Below are 22,318 nucleotides of genomic sequence, written 5' to 3' on the forward strand. Positions count from 1 at the left end.
ACTATTTCTAAAGTCACATATGATTTGTTGACAATGTTATTCTTTTTTACAATAACAAACGATGTATCAACATTAAAATCTATACAAAAAAATTTGTAAAGTTTAGTTTATTTATTGATGTATATTTCTATTTTTATTTTTTTTTGTATTTTTGTTTTCAAGACACTTGTTGCTTCAGCTAGGAATATAAAGGTGTTAACTGGTGGAAGTTTGAATCATGATGTGACGGAACTATTACTTGCTGGAGACCAATCCCATGATAAATTCAAGTAAGCTCTTTATCTTTTATTCATCTTGTTAAATACACAATTGAATTAATCACCCGTTTAGATTAACTTATTCGAGTTTAATTAAAAATATGAATACATGTGAGACTATTTGTGAGAGTTTATAAAAATAGTTTATGATGTGTCCATAGTTGTTTTAAGCTTATTTTTGTATGTTGTACTAGTTTATGAAATTTTTAGTATGCATATTATTATTTTTTTTTTTTTATAGATGTGTGTAATTCTAACTTTTCATCTCACAAATGAAAAAAATCATCCACCATGAATCCTTTCAAATAATCCATTATATTATTGTGACCTTGAATTTGTATCGTTGGAATTCCATCATGTCAAATTTCAATTTAATGTGGAAATAAAAATATAAAAAGAATAAACATAAGAATCATATAATAATGAAAAATGGTATAATTTTTCAGGTTTCTGAACAAAGCATTGATGGATCAAAACATTGATGTTGCTCAAGTTAAGGAAACAAAATCCTTCATAGGCCTTCTCTCAATATTTGTCACCACAATCATGATGAACTGTTGCGTAAGTCAAATTTTAACATTCTCAGTGCAACAAGGAAACCTCATGAACAGAACAATATACAATTTCACAATCCCCACACAATCTATAGCATTTGTTCCAATTATTATATCACTCACTTTCATAATCCTATTTGAACAATTCAAAAAAATGAACAAACACAAAGACAATTCAAACAACAAATTCTACAAACCACTTTTTAGAATGGGGATTGGATTGGCATTAGTATCAACATCAATGTTTGTGGCATCAATCATTGAATCCAAGAGGCTTGAATCATTCAAGAATGGGAAAACACTATCTGTGTTTTGGTTATTGTTTCAATACATTTTATTAGGGTTATCTGATACACTTACATTGGGAGGAATGATTGAATTTTTCTACTCAGAAGCTCCTGAAAGTATGAAAAGTATTTGTACTTCATTATCTTGGTGTTCAAGTTCTATGGGATTCTTTATGAGTTCTGTGTTGGTGACTTTAAGCAATTCAATTAGTGGAAGATTTGGAAAGGAATGGTTTGGTGGAAAAGATTTGAATCATTCTAGGTTGGACCTTTTTTATGCTCTTCTTTGTATTATCAATATTTTAAATTTTCTGTTGTATGTTTACTTTGCTAAGAGGTATTAAATCTCTTATCAAATGTAATTTGGAGTAAAATGTAATTTTATATGTAAGTTTGGAATAAAATGTCATTAAAATAAACAATTAACTGAATTGTTTATTTGACAATTGATGGTTGTAAAATTACATTACATAGACGATAAAATTATATAACTTTTCATTTCCTGTTGAAAACAAATTATTGAATCGATTGTGAATGAATTTCACCTTAATTTGATATTTTCTCAAAGGATTTAGACTGTATGTGTGACAACCTCATAATTACTTTGAAATCCAACAAATTAATTTATCGATTACATATTGTTGATCTTATCTTTCAAACAGAAATTTGTAAACCCGTATTAATGTACTTTCACTTATGAAAAGCCTTTGAAATCAATATGTGGTTACTTTTCAAACGAAGACTTTGCCCATAAGTTTTTATCTTTTTTTCTTTTAACTTTTTTACTATCTAAATAATCTTTGATTTCTAAGGTGGGTTGGGTGTCATTTCGTTCAAAAATAAGTCAAGTCAAACTTTGTGCAACTTGACTTCAGGTGAACATTTTTTCACTTCAACTTAACTCAAACTTGAGAACATTTAAGTTTGGTCAAGTAACTTAAATGAAATGAACGATAAACTAAAATCTTAAAAAGGCCCTTCAACTTTAAGAATCTTGGTTGCTCCCAAAATTTTGAGTACTTTTTTTTAACAAGTCATTTAAGAAATATATTAAAGAACCAGCCAATTAATAACCACAATATATGCCTAAAGGAAAGTAAAATCAAAAGTCCAAAATACAACAAATAGCGCCCAACTATGAACCACAATTACATAGTGGTATACCTTATACAGAGAAACGACAAATAGTAACAACAATAAAAATTAAAAGAAAACCTAGCTTATGCACCTTCAACCATAGTTTTGAAACTCGTCTTAGATCGCCCAGTCCGACCGGTTCACTCGGGAATCAGACCCTTCACCAGTCCAGTCAGGTTTTTCGATCGGTTGTGTATTTGAACCGGCAAGACGTCATCAACTTGACAATAAACCGAGAACCCGTTTGACTCGGATGAATTGGGTGAATGTAATTTCAATATTATTGATTATTATTTATTGCGGATTCAATTCTTATCAATTACTACATCCGTTCCTTTTTAATTGTCAGTTTTTCAAATTTTACACAAACCAAGACAATCAATAAATGATACTACTTTTGATACAATTGTTTTTGCTTTTACTATAATAGCCTTATTAATTTAATATTTCATTTCATATGTTTCTCTCTCCGCAATAAATATATAAGGGTAATGTTGGTAAAACAACATTTAATTTTGCATTGAAATTTGAAAATGATAGTTAAATAGGAACAAATTTTTTCTCTAAAAGTGACAGTTAAAAAAGAACGGAGGGAGTATATTATGTTAATGTGAATTCAATTCATAATGAATGAGGCAAATAGCTTTCACATTGAAATGAAAAGTTTGAAAAATATTGAATTTTGAAAAAACAACACGGAGGGAATCGAATTATGTCTATGGGATTTAAAAATGACTTCTACCACGGTGTGAATTGTTTTTTTTTTTTTTCTTAAGGAAACCACGGTGTGAATTGTTATGTTGTGCTTAATCATGAATAATTATTTATATAAATTAATATAAACATATTTAAATATATTTGCATTGATGTCTAATTGTCTTGTGATTTTTAGTGCAATGATTTTTTGTATTTCGCAATGTGAAATTTATATGTTTTTTCGAACAATGAGTTTTTTTTTATATGATTTAGATACTAATTTATCCGGTTTATTACACATATAATTTTTTTTATAGAGATTGGTTATGTCACCGAGTCATCCGATTTAGTCATGAGGTTCAACCTGCAACTCGGTTGTTCGATCATTGAACCGATGGTCCAATGAACTCGTTGAGTTGATGACCGAGCCGAGTTTTAAAACTATGCCTTCAACAACCACAACAAATGAAGCTTAATACTATCTAGAAAGTGATCCTGAGATGAATCTTTGCTATCAAAAATTATCAAATTACGTTCTTTTCAAATGACCCAAAGACAAGCCATCCACACAATCTGAAAGAGCAAGAACAAACTTCCTTTTTGAAAGCACGTGCACCAAAATATTGTTGCGCGTGACAACCTATATATGTTGGAACAGCCGTAGATATACCCAACGATCAATGCAGAAGACGCCAAATGCTACCAAAAAATTCATGCTCCAAGAATAAATGATTAATCATTTCCTCTATCCCGCAACCGCTTGAGCACAATCCAGAATCAAAGAAAATCACACCTCTACGCATCAAATTGTCCTTTGTAGGAACTCTTTTGTTAATTGTTCTCCATGCAAAAAGGGACACCTTGAGAGGCACTGCTTTCCTCCAAATTAAATATGAATGCACGTCAATAGGAAGATGATCCATAGTCGTTATTATATGATAAACATTCTTTAATAAATAGCCTTTTGACAGGGCCATGTTTCAGAATCCATTTGTCTGGCACACTCTACCAATTCTCCCTCCTCCTAAGCAAATAACCTCATTCTCAACCTCCACCCCACTCCATCAACCTCCCAACCATCCCTCTTCATACCGCAACAACCCATCATCTAACCACGAGTCACTCCTAAAGGAAGTATCTTCGATATTTCCTATTTTGTGACCCACCCCATCTATAAACCGACCCGTTACACTCTTGCCATCTTCTTCATGAATATCACACAAATTAAATATTTCCACCTAACAGAAGACAATCGACCCCCTCTTCTAACCCTCCCTCTCCCAGTCATCACTACAAGAAAAAAAATGCATTTTGCAACTTTTAAAATGGCTGATTGTAACTGTTAGAAGGGCCGCGAATGTACATTGGCGACTGTTTCCGAACAGGCGTGAATGTTGGGGTTGCAACTGTCTTTTGCGACAGTTCAGATAACAATCGTACCAACTGTCACAGAGTAGGTGGTTTAATCTATATTAAATGGACTTGCGATCCCTCACAACAATCACAAATGTTTAGTTTTTTTTTTAAAAAAAATAAAATTGAATGGAGAAATTATCATACTTATTTCTAAAAAATAATAAAATTGCTAACAAAGTGTGCCAACCCTAATTCTACTCAGTTTTGGCGCCTTGCTGTTTCTATTTTTTTGGAAATGCCATGTCGTGATTTTTTTTCGGTGCCGTAGTTATTGCTATCACAATTCACAAGACAATGATACAAATTCTATTATCTATGCCTTTCTGATTAGTTTCAAAACATTGATTTAATGGTGGTTATTGTATTCCACCATCCCTCAACTATTGGTTTCCCAAAACGTTATTCAATACCTCCCATTTTTCCAATGTTTTGTGGTTTCATATCAAAGGATTTAGCCTTCTATATATTCAAGCTTTTTAAGTATGGAGTCCACGTTCCCTTTTCAGTGATGGCTCACCACCACAACGTTCAGGCAATGCTTTCCTATCATATGTTAATCGATGAATATTCATACTATTATTTTTTTATTTTCTGTTTATGTTATTTTTTGGCAAGAGGATTCGGTAGCCAACCTTGAACCACCAATGGATTTTAGGGTTCATCGTATTGTTGTGCCAGTCACCCCTGACTCGGTTGTCCTGCGCCCATTTGTGCATGATGTGTTTAATTTTCAGCTGACTTATGAAAAGATTCCGTGTCTTTATGATGTTACTGCTGGATATTTGGTAAATTTATAACTTTTTTGATATTATATTTCACTTACCATGATATTTGGTAAATTTATAATTACTCATATGATTTTTTGATATTGCAGGAACTTGCTGAATTCGATTTTGCTCATATGGCTTTGGATAGCGAAACTATGGTTATTAATTTGGTTGATGAAAATGGCAACGTATGGAACTGCAGTCTCCAGTTTTCGGAGACTCCTTATGCAAACTTCAGGATTGGTGGTGGATAGGAACGATTAAGGAATGTGCATGTGTGGTGGTTGGTGCTCCAGAAGTGGGAATGAATCTGACTCTCTTCTTTTGCGTGATTCCTCGTTGATATGATGGTGTTTGCAACTGTTCGAGGAATTAGACATGTTTATGGGATTCTTCATGATTTTGTGTCCTGTTTTAATATTTTGTTATTTTTCAATAATTTGTCAGTTTGTATTTGGAAAAGTTGTTGGCTTTTAATTTTGTTTTAGTAAGTTAAGTCTAATGGTCATGTACTTTTTGAATGAAACTTATTGGGAATCAATGAAATGTGTTTATATCCTATGCTGTTATACAAAACAGATCCAACTCTTGCCTTAAATCCCTGTCATATTCTAAGACAATGCTTAGAATATGTATATATAGAATGATTAAGTAAAGTGTTTGATACATGAAAATCATGAAACAAGCTAATGTTATGTTAAATTGGAGATGATAAAATCTTGAGGTATCCAACTCATGCTCTTGGTTATACATAATTTGCACCACGAATCTGAAAGTATCATCAACTCCACGACAGATTTTCATTTGCTAAGCTATATATTTGACATAACTCGATGTAGTGTGCGTATTTATAATAACAACAATTGCATCATATTGAATATGTTACAAACCACTATTTCAATCATTTATTTCCACATCATTTCGAAACATAGTGTCTGTTTACACATTTTCAGTGATATTGTAAACTGTGTATGTATATTGTATGAACTTAGTGTTTTTATATACACATTTTTATGTGTAGTATATTGGCTGTAAATTATGTTATAACTGTATATAAAAGATATTATGTTATCTTTTGAAGATTGATGTAAAATATTCATATTTGTTTAGTATGTGAAAATATAATTTTTTGGATCTATTTGCTGGCTTACTAATGTTCAATTATGTAATTGAGGTTCATTTGAGACTTTAGTGATATTAGCATTCAATTTTAACAATCAGATCTTCATAAAAATCAATCACATCATCATAAAATGAAACTGATTGAGGGGTAATGTATAGTTCAAAATATAAATTTGGTTTTTAAATATCTGTAACCATTGTGCCGCCCAAAGTTTATTCCACTAATGATGCAACTTTTGAAACGTTTGTATGATTTCTGTCTACTAATGTTTTAATGACTTCCCATCGAGTTACGATACGATCCTCTCCATTTATGTGTTTCTCCATTTCTTCAATTTGTAGAGATAAAATCACATAAAATCTTGAAAAAAATAAAATATAATTAATGATGGTGGGACTCACTTAGTGGCAGAACCCACCATCTATTTTTTGTGTCTATTTATCTCCAATTTGCAAAACTCCATTTATTTTGCCAAATGGAGAGGATCTTCACCCCTTCCCACCAACACCTCAATAAAAAAGAAGATGGAAGGCCACTATTTTTCAAATAAAATATCTTATTTGAAAATTCATTTATTAATATTATGCATTCTTATAAACCGTATTGGAACTAGGAGTTAAACACGTTCCTTCTGCATTGGTTATATGCACCTCACGTTTACTACATTGAAATCAATTAATATCCACTAAACATATGAAAGGACTCTTGGTGTATTTGTTCCTCTTATAAGTATTGTTTCTCACCTACTAATCTGTTGAGCCTTTCTCCTAGCAGCATTTTGGACATTTGTTTGAAAAAAAACCCAATATACACCCTTGTTTCAGCAATTGTTGCATGCAAAATCAAACTGAAGCTCAAAGTCTGCGTGGTGCACTTATGGACTATTCCAGATTTCAACCTGCCTAATGAAGAATCTTTCCTTCATATGTTGCTGATCGATGAAAAGGTAATGACTTTTTATAAACATTTTCTTTGTTTGTTGTGTAAACTTTGTAAAATCGGCATAAAGTTCAATTACATGGTTTCATTACCACTAAACAGAACGTGAAGATACAGGCAACAACCAAAAAGAGTTTGATTTCTTCTGTTAAGACAAAAGTCGCTGAGGGAGCTACGTACGAGTTTGAGAACGTTTTGGTCACCCATAATGATCCCAAATACCAGACCACCAGCCATAGATATAAGCTGAATTTACTTCCTAATACTTCCTGGAAAATGTTGGATGAGAATGTTATCCCTGTTAACCATTTTGACTTTGCTAACTTCAAAGATATTCTGGCTGCTGAAAAGGAAGGCAGTACGTTGGTAACATTTTGTGTTGTTGGTTCGTGTAATTTACCATGTATATATATATTCCATTTGTATGGTGATAATTCTTTTATCAATGTTTTATAGATGTTATTGGTCACATCGTTGAGTTGGACGAGATGAAAGACAAGGTTGTCAATGGCAGAACCAGCAAGCTGGTGAACCTTACTTTAGAAGATGCAGAGTAAGTGTTTTTTCTATTCGTCTGTTTTTTTTTTCTTTTCAATTTCTCTGTTTCTTTTATTCATACCATATATGCCCCGTACAGTAGCACGAGTAGGTGATCTAGTTGTTGACAATCTAAATAAATATATTAATAAATACTTATAATACTAAATGGGGTTTGCTAGAACACACCCACTAGTTTTTATGTGGGAGTGTTTTAGCAAAGCTACACCTTAAGGTGTATTTAACCACTTTTTAGTTATTCACTTGCTAAAATACTCCTTCTAAAAAATAAGTGGGTTATAGAACACACCCACTAGTCTATAGGATTTGCTAGAACACACCCACTTGTTTTTTATAGAAGTTGTGTTATAGCAACATACACCTTAAGGTGTATTTATTAACTTTGTAGTTATAACTTGCTAAAACACTCCCACATAAAAACTAGTGGGTGTGTTCTAACAAATCCCTACATAAATATGTTACTAAATTTGTAAATCCCATAAATATAATTCTTTCAATAGTAACAAATCAAATTCAAAAACCAAAATACTAGTGAAAATTTAAGTCAATGAAGGTGCATTACAATTCTATTCACAATAGTAGCTCTTGATCATAACGAGTGAGAAACTTTTTCACATGTTTATACCAGACAGCTACATTTTGCCCATCCACTGTCACCTAGTCGACAACCGTTGATGCCCATTGCTCCCACCACTTATCAAGCTGCCGAAGAAGTTGCAATGTGAGAATAGACATGGAAATTTCAATAGTTATCAAGGAACACATAAGAATGCACCAAGAGATTGCATATCAAATTGAACAATTGTGATGAAGTTTTTTATATAGCAATATATGTAAATAAAACATGCTTATCAGAAGTTGCATCAACTGGTTCCTGAAATTTTCAGCACTGTTTTAAGAGATATCAATCTTATAATAATAACGGCAATAACTCACCAATCCCCAAACATATTTGCAAGCTTTCAAGCTCTGCCAAGCATTCAAAACACCAATCTTAAGTTCAGGCAACCATTTTTCTGTGATAGCTCTTTCTTGTTCTGCTGCCAAATTTAAAGAAAAATTGGTCTGAAAGAGAACGCTTCCAACAAATTATTAAGGTATAACTTTGAAAGAGATGAAAAATATATATTAACTACATCTTTTCATTATGCCTACCAAATAGGAAGCCTAAATCATAGATAATATAATAATAAATAAATAAAAACACTTGCATGATTGGAGGAAAGAAGTGTAGAAATGGTAGCCAAGTTTTGAAAGTGAGAATAGCATGATAACAAGAATATCTTCAAGAAAGAAACATGTGATAATTCCAAGAAAGAAACAGACAGAAAAAAAACAAACAGTTTCAAAATTTGTATTTTTTGTGCCAAACTATTGTTGTGCTAGTTTACACTTTGCACCAATATTGAATTTGAACACCAGTCCTGAGGGACACATACTAAGGAGTTCATTTGGTACAAAAATAGTTTAAACTCATCACCATTGAACTAATTTTTTATAAAGTTAAGATTTTTCTAATTTTGAAACTATTGTCCAACCAAATTGTTCTTTGAAAAAAGAGGCAGCAACATAAAATAGTTTCACCACCCATCAACTAGAATGCCTGGTTAGTAGGGGCGCCGAACCTTGGGGTTTGCAAACCGCTCAATGGAACCGGGCCTCCCCAAGGTATGGGTATCAAAAAATGAAATTAGGTCTATTAGAATTGGGTCGTCTTGCTTTTTGTGTTAGGTGAGTGTTTTTTAGGAGGGTGGTTTGAGGTTCCTCATGTGTAAGGTAACGATTTTCACCCTTAGGTGTACCACATATATATGGCATCTTGTATTTATATTTTAAAAAATTTAAATAGATCATTGTTCGTTTAAAAAAATATATTTTTATTTTATTACGGACATCTTTCACTTGCAGAGCCGAGCCTCCGGATTCGTGGGAACGGCCCTGCTGGTTCGACTGAACAAGATGATGCTTTATTAAAGGCTTAATTGCACTTTTGGCCCACTATCTTTCTAAAAGTTGCGATTTTGGCCCCCTAACTAATTCAAATACAAAACAGCCCCCTATGTATTGGATCTTTGGCAGTTTTGGCCCCAATGCCACTTTTAACTTACTCTTCGCTGACATGGTACCCACAATGGTCGACACGTGACACCTCACTTAAGGGATATGGGTACCACGTCAGCGAAGACTAAGTCAAAAGTGGCCTTGGGGGCCAAAACTGCCAAAGATTCGATACATAAGGGGTTGTTTTGTATTTTAATTAGTCAGGGGGCCAAAATCGCAACTTTTGAAAAGACAGGGGGCCAAAAGTGCAATTAAGCCTTTATTAAAATATTACTAGAAGAAATTTTTCACACATTGTTATTTGGTTAGGTCCGTGTAGTGTTAAGATGTATATCTATATTAAAGTGGAATTCTGTTCCCAAGTTCCAAGACATCTTACATTGAAGAAAACACCTCATCAAGCGAAGAAAACAGCCAAAACAACACTGAAAACACACTGAAGCACCTAGGCACACCACAAGGGGTGCTAGGCACCCCAGTATTATTGCATTAAAGCGCCTGGCGCATGCAGGGGGCGCTAGGCGCCCCATCCTTGCATGTACATTCGCCATGCGCCCTTCTCCTTGCAGAAAAAGTCACTTTTCATGACTTTTTCGCCCCTGGAAGTCCATGTTTTTAGCCCAAGTTAGGTGGAAACTTTCCTTATAAATACCGCCTTCCTCATTCACAATTTCTCATTCAGAACTGGAGCAGTTCAAGAGGAAGACGATTTTAGGAGCCAAGGAGGAGTTTTATCTTCTCTTATCTTTTCTAGGGTATGTTTTTATCTTTTTGTATTTTGTCTTAGTTATCATGTGTAACTAGATATTTATAGCTTAGGTTCTAAGATGAACCTCTATTTGTTTGTTGGATAATTATTTAATTTAATATTTTTTATTTAGTATATTTTCTGTTCGCTATTAAGTTTTATTAGGATTAATTTATTCTGGAAAAGTGCAACCCTAGATTAGGTACTTAGGTTGTGACATAACTTAACATTTATATTACTATATGCATGCTTATATCTTGATATTTATATCCTTAGACCAATAACTATCTGTCTAGGAAGTAAGTCATTAATAACTAGACGAAAGATACCGAAAGAGAGTTGACCCTAGTAGTAAGTACTTAGGAGGTGACATTATTAATACTGAGTAAAATCTGCTAAACCTATGATGTAACTAGTTATTAATTACAGAAACAATCACCAAGGGGAGTGAACCTAGTAAGCCCTTTATCCTCGACCTCTTGGTAAGGTAGACGCTGATAGGGCTTCCCGTTTGTAGAACTACAAAGGGGAGAATTATAGTCTTCTATGAGTGTCCTAAGATTCATAGATGGGAAAACCTTCGAGAACATGGACATTCATTGTCTTTGGAAACTAAGCAACGCCAATTTAAGTTTATGTTTCAATTACCTTTAAATTAGCAACATCTGCACGTAAGGATCACTGTGCGATCAGCAGATGCAGTTAGCCATTGAAGGAATAGACCTAGATCAACCAATATAGTATAAACCCCGCACGTAATGATCACCGTACAATCAGCAGGTACAACTTGACAACCTACTAGGTTAGAATGTGTAACACCCCGTTTTCCCAACATAAAAATTTCATAAAAATAATCAGAGTATTCACCACAAACGGAATGTCACACTTCTTAAAAAAATCATAAACGGAAATAAATAACAATTTATCCTTCAAAATTCAATAACATAAAAATTCATACTTCGCAGTGGAATTTATTTCAACATCTAAAATAGTCGTTGGCACGAAGGCCTCATCAAAACATCTCATAAAAATCCAAACAACAACTTAATCATGTAAATTCATAAGCAATACGTAAGGAATAGAAAAGCATTCAATAAAGTCCCATGCCGTTACGTATCAGAGCACCTAAAGACACACGCGAGAAGGAAACCACTCACGACAACAACTACAGCAACTTATTCTCGATCACCTGCATGTTACTCATACGAAGAGCAACATTTCCAAGCAGAAGGGGTGAGATTTCACAAACAATAATATTAAGCATATAATTCATCAATTATATTTAACAACATAAATAACTCCAACATATCATAATTAATAATGCTTCATTAAACACTTCATTAAAATAAACAACTTAATAATTCATGGACATAACTCTTCAACTTGACTCGACAATGCGACTTCAACTTGACTATGCAACTTAAACCTCTTAACCATTCATGTGGTACCAATCCAAGGCATCAAGTCCTCAACGTATTTAAGTATTAATATACTTCCAGGGCATCAAGCCCTCAACTTAGTTGAGCAAAGGTTTCAGGGCATCAAGCCCCCAACATGAATGAGTATGCGTGGACTCAACAACTTACATCTTAGAAACATCGACCTCTTATATAAATCCAATAATTTGGAACAACATCTTTCATCTTAGATCGACTCATGCAGCTTAGTTAATAAACAACAACAACATAGACAGTACATAAAACATCTCAAGATATAACAATATCAAATAATAATCAACAACACTTAATCATCATATATAATCCACACAATGCATATACCTAACTATTTAAGCTTAAACCTAAACCTAAAAATTGCTTATTACAGTAACCTAAACCTAGCCTCCTGTTGGGTTGATTCTCTGATGCTGCTGCGTGCCTTTCGTTGCTTTCTATTAATCCTTCTCTTCTACTTCTAGGTAACATCTTATTTCCCGTTTTTTTATTTTCTCTTTTCCAAATGCTTTACCAAATTCAATCCAATTATTTTATAAAATAGTATTTACACTTTTCTGATACTTTCAGTTTTTTTCTCATATTGTTTTTCATCGTACTTCAGTTTTTTTTTTTCTATATTGATTGATATAAAATCTATATTACACTTTTGTGTTGTTTTTAATATAATCAAACTAACACTGGAAATTTTCAATTCACTTTTGTGAGTAGAAAGGAAAACACTTCTTATGCCATTCAGTCATGACTCAATGGGTGATTTTTTTTTTTTTTTTTTTTTTTTTTTTTTTTTTTTTTATAGTTTGAAAAACCAAACATAATCAGGTGCCTACCGCGTTTGCAATTTTGGTAGGGACTGTTACATGATTATATTTTGGCTGATTATGGTGGCACTTATATATGTAATTTTTATTAATTTAAATGCAAAAGAATAAACAATTTACTCCATATACTATAAATGAAACATGTTTGGACATAGTTTACTAAGTGCCACTACATGGTATAGGTTAATGTCTCATATTTGGGTTTTTTTTTTTTTGAGCAAATCATATTTGGTGTTGACGTAGCATGACTGCGTGGTTTTCTTTGAACATTTTTATTTGTTAACAATTGCTTTGAATCTTTTATTTGTATATGTTTCAAGCTATTGGTGGCTACTTAAATAATTTTTTCTTATGATAATTAATATTTTTAGTTATTATACATTATTTTTTTTTCATTAGTGTGATTCTAAACAAAATACCACTTATTAACAATTTTTTTGTTTCTAGATGGAAACTGGGAGTGGAATGATTCAAGTTAATGATTCTCTCACACAACCTGGAATCACTCCTAGTGATAACGTGGACAATTCCGACAGAGATCAATCTCAATCCCTAACTGACCTTATTCATCCTCTTATTGATGATGATGATGTTGTTGATGCATGTGAATTGACTAATGAGGGCAAGAGAGAAAAGATATCTGATGTTTGGGATCATTTCAAAAGAAAAACAATTAAAGGGGAAGAAAAAGCTGTCTGCAATTATTGTAACAAAGCTTTGACAGGTAAAAGAACTCATGGAACTAGTCATTTGAAGAAACATTATTTGTCTTGTAAAAGAAAACCGTATAGGGATATAAGACAAGCAATCTTGTTGAGAGAACAAAAGAAAACAGACGGGTCATCTTCTTATTTGAGTAACTATCATTTTAATCCTGAAAAATCAAGAAAAGACCTTGCTAGTATGATAATAATTCATGAGTATCCACTTTCAATAGTTGATCATTTGGGGTTTAGAGCATATTCAGAAGGTCTGCAACCTTTGTTCAAGGTTCCTAGTCGAAACACGGTTAAAAGTGATATTATCAAAATCTATGAAAATGAAAAGTTGAAGACCATGGGACTCCTAGACAAGATTGAGAGTAAAATTGCTTTAACATCAGATATGTGGACAGCTAGCAACCAAAAGAAAGGGTATATGGTCATTACAGCTCACTACATTGGTGATGATTGGAGTATGCAAAGTCGCATATTAAGGTATGATATTTACATGAAATTTGTTAGAATTTGCATTGTCTTCGTATCTAATAAATATCTTGCATGATAGGTTTGTGTATGTAGAATGTCCACATACAGCCGAAGTTATTTCGTTAAATATGTAATGGATGGTCCATTAGCATCATCAATTGGTTAGACCAAAACATGGCGAACCAAGTCTTAATCCTTTGGGAGAACGGGGCACATTTCACTATTATTTTATTATTATTCTTCTTCTCAAGAGGTTCACTACCTCCGGAGAAGAATAGGAATTGCGATGTGGTATAGGAGTAGCGACATCACTTGACTAATGCATCAAAGGCGTGGACAATACACATTCTAAAATAGGGATGTGGTTTAGGAGGAAGCCTTGAAGAAGGAAAGAAAATAAATCGATATTCTTGTGTTATTGAAGTTTTTATTGTTTCTCTTCAACACAATAATCCCTGTGATAGATTACACAACAAGGCAATCAGAGCCAATGCAATAATCAATAGAATGTAAATTTATTTCCATTTTTCATCAAGACTCAAGATGTCAAAGCCGATGAATATGTTGAAACTTCCAAAGACAATTACTCCCTCCGTCCTAATTTATAAGCAAAAAACACTAATTCACACTTATTAAGAAAATTAACACTTAGTGATTTGAGGTATAATTTTTTGTGTTCTCCTTGGAATAAGTTTCATGGAAAGATGTAAAAATAATTCTCATTGGTTAAAAATTATGGAAAAAATAAAAAGGAGAACAAATTAAATACAACTTGCATTTAATTTTACATTGAAAAAGATGATTTGTTTGAAAAAACATAAAAGATGGTTTTTTTTGCTTATATTTTGAGACAAAGAAAATGATATTTTTTTACTTATATTTTAGGACGGAGGGAGTATAGTATAGTGATAGATATTCCAATGTAGTCTATATTTCCCATCCTTTTTTGACTTTAGGAACAATGCAAAAATCTGCTAAATATACAATCATGAATGAAGAGTTCATCAAAACGGAGAAAATCTAGAATTTTCAAAATTCAACCATGCTCTACTTTGGATTTGGATTTTGTGCAATCAACAATTTCAATGCACGAAATTCAAATCTAAACATGAGTATGGTTAAATTTTGAAAATACTAGTAGGAACATTTTCTTTGTTTTGATGAACTCTTCCTTTCTTATTGTTTCTAAGGCTAAACTGGGATATAAAATATAGATTTTAATGGAATATCTATAACTATAGTTTTCCATACACTATAATTAGCCTTGAAATTTTAAATATATTCGTAGGCTTTGATATCTTGAATCGTGAAGAGAAATAGAAATCATCCTACATTCGAGTGATTATTGCAATACATGTAATTGCTCTGTTGTTGGAAGCAATCACATAGACTATTCGAGAGTCTACGTGATTGCTTAATTATTCATATCATAATATTCATGTATAGTTGCACAACCCTTTTAAGTATGATACCATGTACTATTCTAATGGCCAAATATAATCAATAACGAATACGTATTAGATTTAACCAAAAGAGTTATGATACATAGACAACCTTAGGTGGCAATACACCTCTTGACACCCATACAAAAATCTAACACGTGGCACGTGAACCCCACACAAGCACACTTTCTCTTTCATCTCCTCTTCTCTCTTCCTAGTGGATAGAGTGTACAAGGGTGTATGATAATAAAGGGTATCTATCTAACATTTTTCTAACCAAAATTACTTTAGCCACAAAATTAGATTTAATTAGTTAAGATCATTTCAACCTTCTACGTGACTAACTGACTATGTATATTGATAAAATCCTATTACACTCTTATCGTATATATTGTGATTTTTTTTTGTTTGGTAAATTTGTGAATTTTATTTTACTATATAATAAAGAATTATTTTTTGTCATTATACTATCAATTTTATAAAGGATATGATCAAATATATATATTAAATTTCATAAATACTTAATTCTTTTTTACCATAGAAATCGAAAAGCACTTGATTATCTATTTTTTTCTTTAAAATTGTAAAGCAAAAATGTATATTTTATATTTTTTGACCGAATTGTAAAGAAAAAATAATTAAAAAAAAAAAAGATAGGAATTAATTTTTTGGTACAATGAATTTTCTTGATATAATTTTTTTCTTAAATTATTTTCTTATTTTAACTATTTTCCTTTTGTAGAGGCATCAATATCAATATATTATCTTGAAACCAGAATACAAATCTTATTAAGTTGATCACTTGTTTTGATTTGTTCTTTCGTAGAAGAACCTATCGTGAGTAACAACAGTCATAATCTCTCATTCATCCATGGTATGTTTCATAAAATAGAATAGACCTCATATTACACTTTTCTTTGGCTTTGAAATTGGCTTATAGAGCAAAAGTGATAGGGAATTGTTTCTAATGTATCATTTGATATTTTCTGGGTTTTTTATTTTTTATTTTATGAATTTTTTCCTATTTTCTTTGACTTGATTTCAATTATGTATAGGAACCAGAGCTTAGCACTATTGGAAGGGACAATTATACCGACTACAAAGGCAAGAAGGCAGATCAAAGAAAGCATGGTGGAGTAAGAGCTGCTTCCATTGCATGTGGTAAGCGAAATTTTTTATTGTTGAGTCCTTACATGTTTCTTAGTTTATTATTAAAATTATATTTTTTTGAACAAGTATTATTAAAATTATATTAATTAATAGGAAATGGATTAATCAATTCCAAGTAAATATTGTTTAAAATGTTGAGAGCTCAATCTTACAATATTGAGCATATAAATATCTTTATAAATGCTCCAAAAGATCGATGAAAAGTCTCGATCTTTAGATGGGATCACTGTCTTCTCATTCAAATTCTTTTTTTTTTTTTTAAGAAAAATCGTTGACATGTAGATTGCGAATATTACTCTACTATTTTTTTTTTTGTCAAGTTTTTTAGTGTATGGGGTATAGATAAGAGTTTTGTCCAAAAAAAAACATATACAGATAAAGGTATAGTTGGAATTCTAAAAAAAATTCAGTCCAAACTCTATATCCCTTCATATATGTTATGGATAATATTGTTCCTATTGTAGTGGGATATTTCCTATTTTTATTGAATTTAATTTTTTAATTAAAATTTAAAATAATTTTATTAAAGGATTAAATAGTAAATAAAATAATTTAAATGAAGGGTAAAATAAGTAATTATAAAGCCAACTCAAACTCATGTATTTTATTTATATATAGAATATATATATATATATATATATATATATATATATATATATATATATATATATATATATATAGTATAGATAACTTTTTCTTTAAAAGTATAATAACTTTAGTAAAGAGGTATGACTTTTAATTAATTAAGTTTTTTTTTCAACTTAATAAATTAAAATATTTGATTTGAAATATTTAATTCTAAACTCAAATATTTACCTCTCCCCATTTCAACCTTACCATCAATTCTAGTCCATTCATATTTTTAATTCACGATTTGTCCTATTAGTTTTCAAAATGTTTTCATCTTTTCCATCTATCTATTTTCATTTAGTAAAGAGTCAAGAGGAAGTAAAAATATGATTACGACGTGATCAATATTAACAAATAACCATTTTTATGACTGCAGTTGTAGAGATTATGCTAAGCTTGATCACCTCATGCAATGGAGTAACCTTAGTTGACTACTTTTTCAAGTCAATGCATTATTCAGTTGCTGAATCTTCAAACATGGTTACCAACTTCTTGGGAACGGCTTATTTGCTTAGCATTATTTGGGGGTTTATTAGTGACTCTTACATAACAAGATTCACTACATTCTTAGTTTCTGGTACCGTACAATTGATGGTATGAAAATCTCATTTTCTCCTTAATATATTGTTCAAACATAAGTAGTGTGCATTTATTTAATTTTTTTTAAAGATGGAGCGTGTATTTTCTCTTTAGCGTCTGTTTCTATATTTGAATGTTCAAATAACAAAATTTGTACACGCTCCGATCACTATTATAAACAACAAATCATTTTTTAGATTCATTAATAACAAATGTATTTGATCTATAGTATTGAACATATACATAAGTTATTCAATGAATCTAATAAATTGTTTTTGACTTATAATAATGAACGGACGATGTATTTATTATCTTCTACACCTAGAATTATAGATCCCTAGAAGCACATGTCCATGACATAAATGGATTCTCTGTAGTTAATAGTCACTTTAGTTTGTGATATCGACTTTGGATTAAGATATGATAATTGAGATTCTAATTTTCAAATTTGTAAAGGTTACGTTGTGTATCGTTTGATCTTTATCCAATGAATTAAGCAGACTAATTGCAAACATAATAGAAAATTCCAAATGTAAGGAAATTCCAAAAATAAATATAAAATACAGCAGCTAACAACATATATAATATTCGAGTTTAAATGATACTCAACTCAAGATTTGGCTCATGATGATTGTCCCCCACTTATAAACACCAATTTGGCAATATGACTAGTCTGTGTAGAATCTCGGTAGGGTTTAACATATAAATAGAAAGTAATAAGTTTGAAACATTAGTCGTCTTTTATTTTAGATACATGAATTACATGATTTCCAAAATTTATATCCAATTAGGAAATTAGTTACAACATTCTTACATTAATCATAATTTCGGTAAAACCTTAGTTTACAAGTTTTTATTTTATAATTCTTCTGCTCTACAATTCGTTTTCCTTGAATTGCAGGGACTAACGATGCTAACATACCAAGCATATAACCCAAATTTGCAACCACCAGAAAACAAAACACCATCCTATATTCAAGCTCTTTTTCTCTTTGCTGGACTTTATGCTATAGCCACAGGACTTGGTGGTATGAGAGCTACCTTAGCTGCACATGGTGCTGATCAACTTGACCAAAGAAACAAGAGCCTCATTTCCTCCTACTTCAATTGGTATTTCTTTAGTATATGCACAGGAGGACTTTTGGCAACATGTGTTATGGTTCCAATTGAACAAAAATATGGGTGGAGTACAAGTTTTTTGATATTGCTTTTTGTTACAAGTTTAGCATTGTGCACTTTTGCGTCTGGCTTTGCTTTGTATACATATAAACGACCTTCTGGAAGTCCTTTAACTCGGATCATTCAGGTGATATACATGTTTGCAATATAAAAAAAAATTAATTTATTTACAATGTTAGTGTAATTTTTTTTTTATATTGTCAATCAAACATAATAATATAACTACTACAAATATTTGACTTCAATTAAAACTACTTCTAAAGAACATGTGATTCGTTCTGATTTGTTGACAATGTTATTCATTTTTACGTAACAAATGATGTATCTACATTAAAATCTATACAAAAATCGTAAAATTTAGTTTATTTATTGATGTATATCTCCAATTTTAACTTCGTTTTTTTTTTTTTTTTTTTTTTGTATTTTCTATTTCAAGACGCTTGTTGTTTCAGCTAAGAATATGAAGGTGTCAACTGGTGGAAGTGTGAATCATGAAGTCACAGAAGTATTACTTGCTAGAGAGCAATCCCAACATAAATTCAAGTAAGCTCTTTATCTTTTGATCATCTTCTTAATTAAACGATTGAACTAATAGCCCGTTAAAATTAATTATGAGTTTATTTAATAATATAAGTACATATGAGACTGTTTATATAAATATTTTAGGAAGTGTCCATAGTTGTTTTAAGATTATTTTTGTATGTTCTACTAGTTTATGATATCTTTTGTATGAATATTACTAGTTTTTTTTTTATATTTATATAGGTGTCCAATTGTAACTTTTCATCTCACAATACAAAAATCATCCACCATGAATTTGAATCAATCCATTATAATGTTGAGGCCATGATATTGTATCTTTGGAATTTCATCTTGTCAAATTTAAATTTACTTGGGAAATAAAAAAATGAAAAGAATAAACAGAAATTAAGAATCATATAATAATGTAAAATGATATAATTTTGCAGGTTTCTGAACAAAGCATTGATGGATCAAAACATTGGTGTTGCTCAAGTTAAGGAAACAAAAACCTTCATAGGCCTTCTCCCAATATTTGTCACCACAATCATGATGAATTGTTGCGTAAGTCAAATTTTAACATTCTCAGTGCAACAAGGAAACCTCATGAACAGAACAATACACAATTTCACAATCCCCACACAATCTATAGCATTTGTTCCAATTATTATATCACTCACTTTCATAATCCTATTTGAACAATTCAAAAAAAAGAACAAACACAAAGATGCTTCAAACACCAAATTCTACAAACCACTTTTTAGAATGGGGATTGGATTGGCATTAGTATCAACATCAATGTTTGTGGCATCAATCATTGAATCCAAGAGGCTTGAAGCATTCAACAATGGGAAAACACTATCTGTGTTTTGGTTATTGTTTCAATACATTTTATTAGGGTTATCTGATACACTTACATTGGAAGGAATGCTTGAATTTTTCTACTCTGAAGCACCTGAAAGCATGAGAAGTATTTGTATTTCATTATCTTGGTGTTCAAGTTCTATGGGATTTTTTATGAGTTCTGTGTTGGTGACTTTAAGCAATTCAGTTAGTGGAAGATTTGGAAAGGAATGGTTTGGTGGAAAAGATTTGAATCATTCTAGGTTGGATCTTTTTTATGCTCTTCTTTGTGTTATTAACATTTTAAATTTTCTGTTGTATGTTTACTTTGCTAAGAGATATTAAATCTCTTAGTAAATGTAATTTCGAATAAAACATAATTTTATATCTAATTTTGGAACCAATAATTTAGTGAATTGTCTATTGAACAATTGGTGGTTGTAGCATTATATTACATGGATTATAAAATTAAATAATTTTTCATTTCCTGTTAGAAACTATTATCTATTTCTTTTACAAACAACTATCTATGTAACAGATTCTCTTTAAATTGATTGTGAATGAGTTTCACCTTTTGATATTTATGTAGAGGGTGTAGACATAGTGTGTTATTACATTGAAAATCAACAAATTATTATATCATTTATATATGGGATAATTACACCCACCTCCCTTAAATTTTAGTTAAATGACACATACCTCCCCTCTTGTTTATATTTAATCAATTACCTCCCTTATTTTGGCTTCTAAATGCCACTGACTCCCCCTCCTCCATTAACGCCATCTGTGAATTGCTGTTAAAAGACTGCCTTCATCTTTATCATTCAGGAGGCTACAATCTGATGTAAACAATCATAAATTTTGAAGGGTGATGGATTGGATAAGGTTAAGTTGAAGGTTGAGTAGTTATCGGCTCAATCATAAATTTTGTGGTTTCAGGCTCAACTAGGGCATTGTGAGAGGCTATGAAGCACAGACACTCCTCGGATAAGGCGTGTCCCCGTGTCAGAAAGGGGTCGTGTCCGACACCGACACATATAATTACACTAAATTATGTGATTTTCTAAAAAAAATTAGTTGTGTCGGCGTATCAGTGTCCGTGTCGTGTCTGGTGTTCGTGTTCGTATCTGTGCTTCATAGGTGAGAGGTAGGTTTAGAGTTGACATCTGATGCTAGTTTAGGGTCTATGTCCATTGGTTGAGCATCAAAGTTTGAGGCTATCTTAGGACTTAAAGTATTAACATCAGAAGTTGTCTCAGGTTGGTTATCAATAGTATGGCCGTATAGGTTTGTTGTAAGTGTTGATGTTTTACTTAGATATTGTATAGAAGAAGTTATTCTGCATCAAAACACATAAAATCAACAATAGCTTGAGGAGAGAGTTAATGTATCACAGTGTTGGGAAAAAAAAATCGAGGTTGTGTTAATTATGAAAAACAACAAGGTCAAATTGTGTGATGATAGATTGAAATGCAACAACAAGGAAATCAAAGCCAATGCAATAATCAATAAAATGTAAATTTATTTCAATTTTTTATTCGGACTCAAGATGTTAAAGCCTATGAATATGTTGAAACTTCCAAAGATAATAATAATATGGTGATAGATATTTCAATATAGTTTATACTTCCTATCCTTGTTTGAATTTAGAAACAATGCAAATACAATCATGAAGGAAGAGTTCATCAAAACAGAGAAAATCTAGCATTTTCAAAATTCAACCAAGCTTTACTTTGGATTTAGATTTCTTGCATTCAATTATTTCAATGCACAAAGCTCAAATCCAAATACAAGTATGGTTAAATTTTGAAAATGCTATTTGTAGTAACATTTTCTATGTTTTGATGAACTCCTCTTTCCTTATTGTTTCTAAGGCTAAACATGGATAGAAAATATAGATTTTAATGGAATATATATCACAATAGTTTTCGAAAAGATCTTGAAAGTCTAGAAA

General features: G+C 31.4%; 1 protein-coding gene across 1 annotated transcript; it reads left to right on the forward strand.

Moving 5' to 3' along the window:
* Positions 1-13,262: 13,262 nt before the first annotated feature.
* On the forward strand, positions 13,263-20,709 carry LOC120577038 (protein NRT1/ PTR FAMILY 4.2). Its single transcript, XM_039827935.1, has 6 exons — positions 13,263-14,033; positions 16,500-16,605; positions 17,621-17,838; positions 18,725-19,129; positions 19,439-19,545; positions 19,971-20,709. The coding sequence occupies exons 1-6, from the start codon at positions 13,263-13,265 to the stop codon at positions 20,707-20,709; spliced, it is 2,346 nt and encodes a 781-aa protein (XP_039683869.1).
* Positions 20,710-22,318: the final 1,609 nt, after the last annotated feature.

The sequence above is a fragment of the Medicago truncatula genome, chromosome 7, assembly GCF_003473485.1.
Source record: "Medicago truncatula cultivar Jemalong A17 chromosome 7, MtrunA17r5.0-ANR, whole genome shotgun sequence".
NCBI lineage: Eukaryota > Viridiplantae > Streptophyta > Magnoliopsida > Fabales > Fabaceae > Medicago > Medicago truncatula.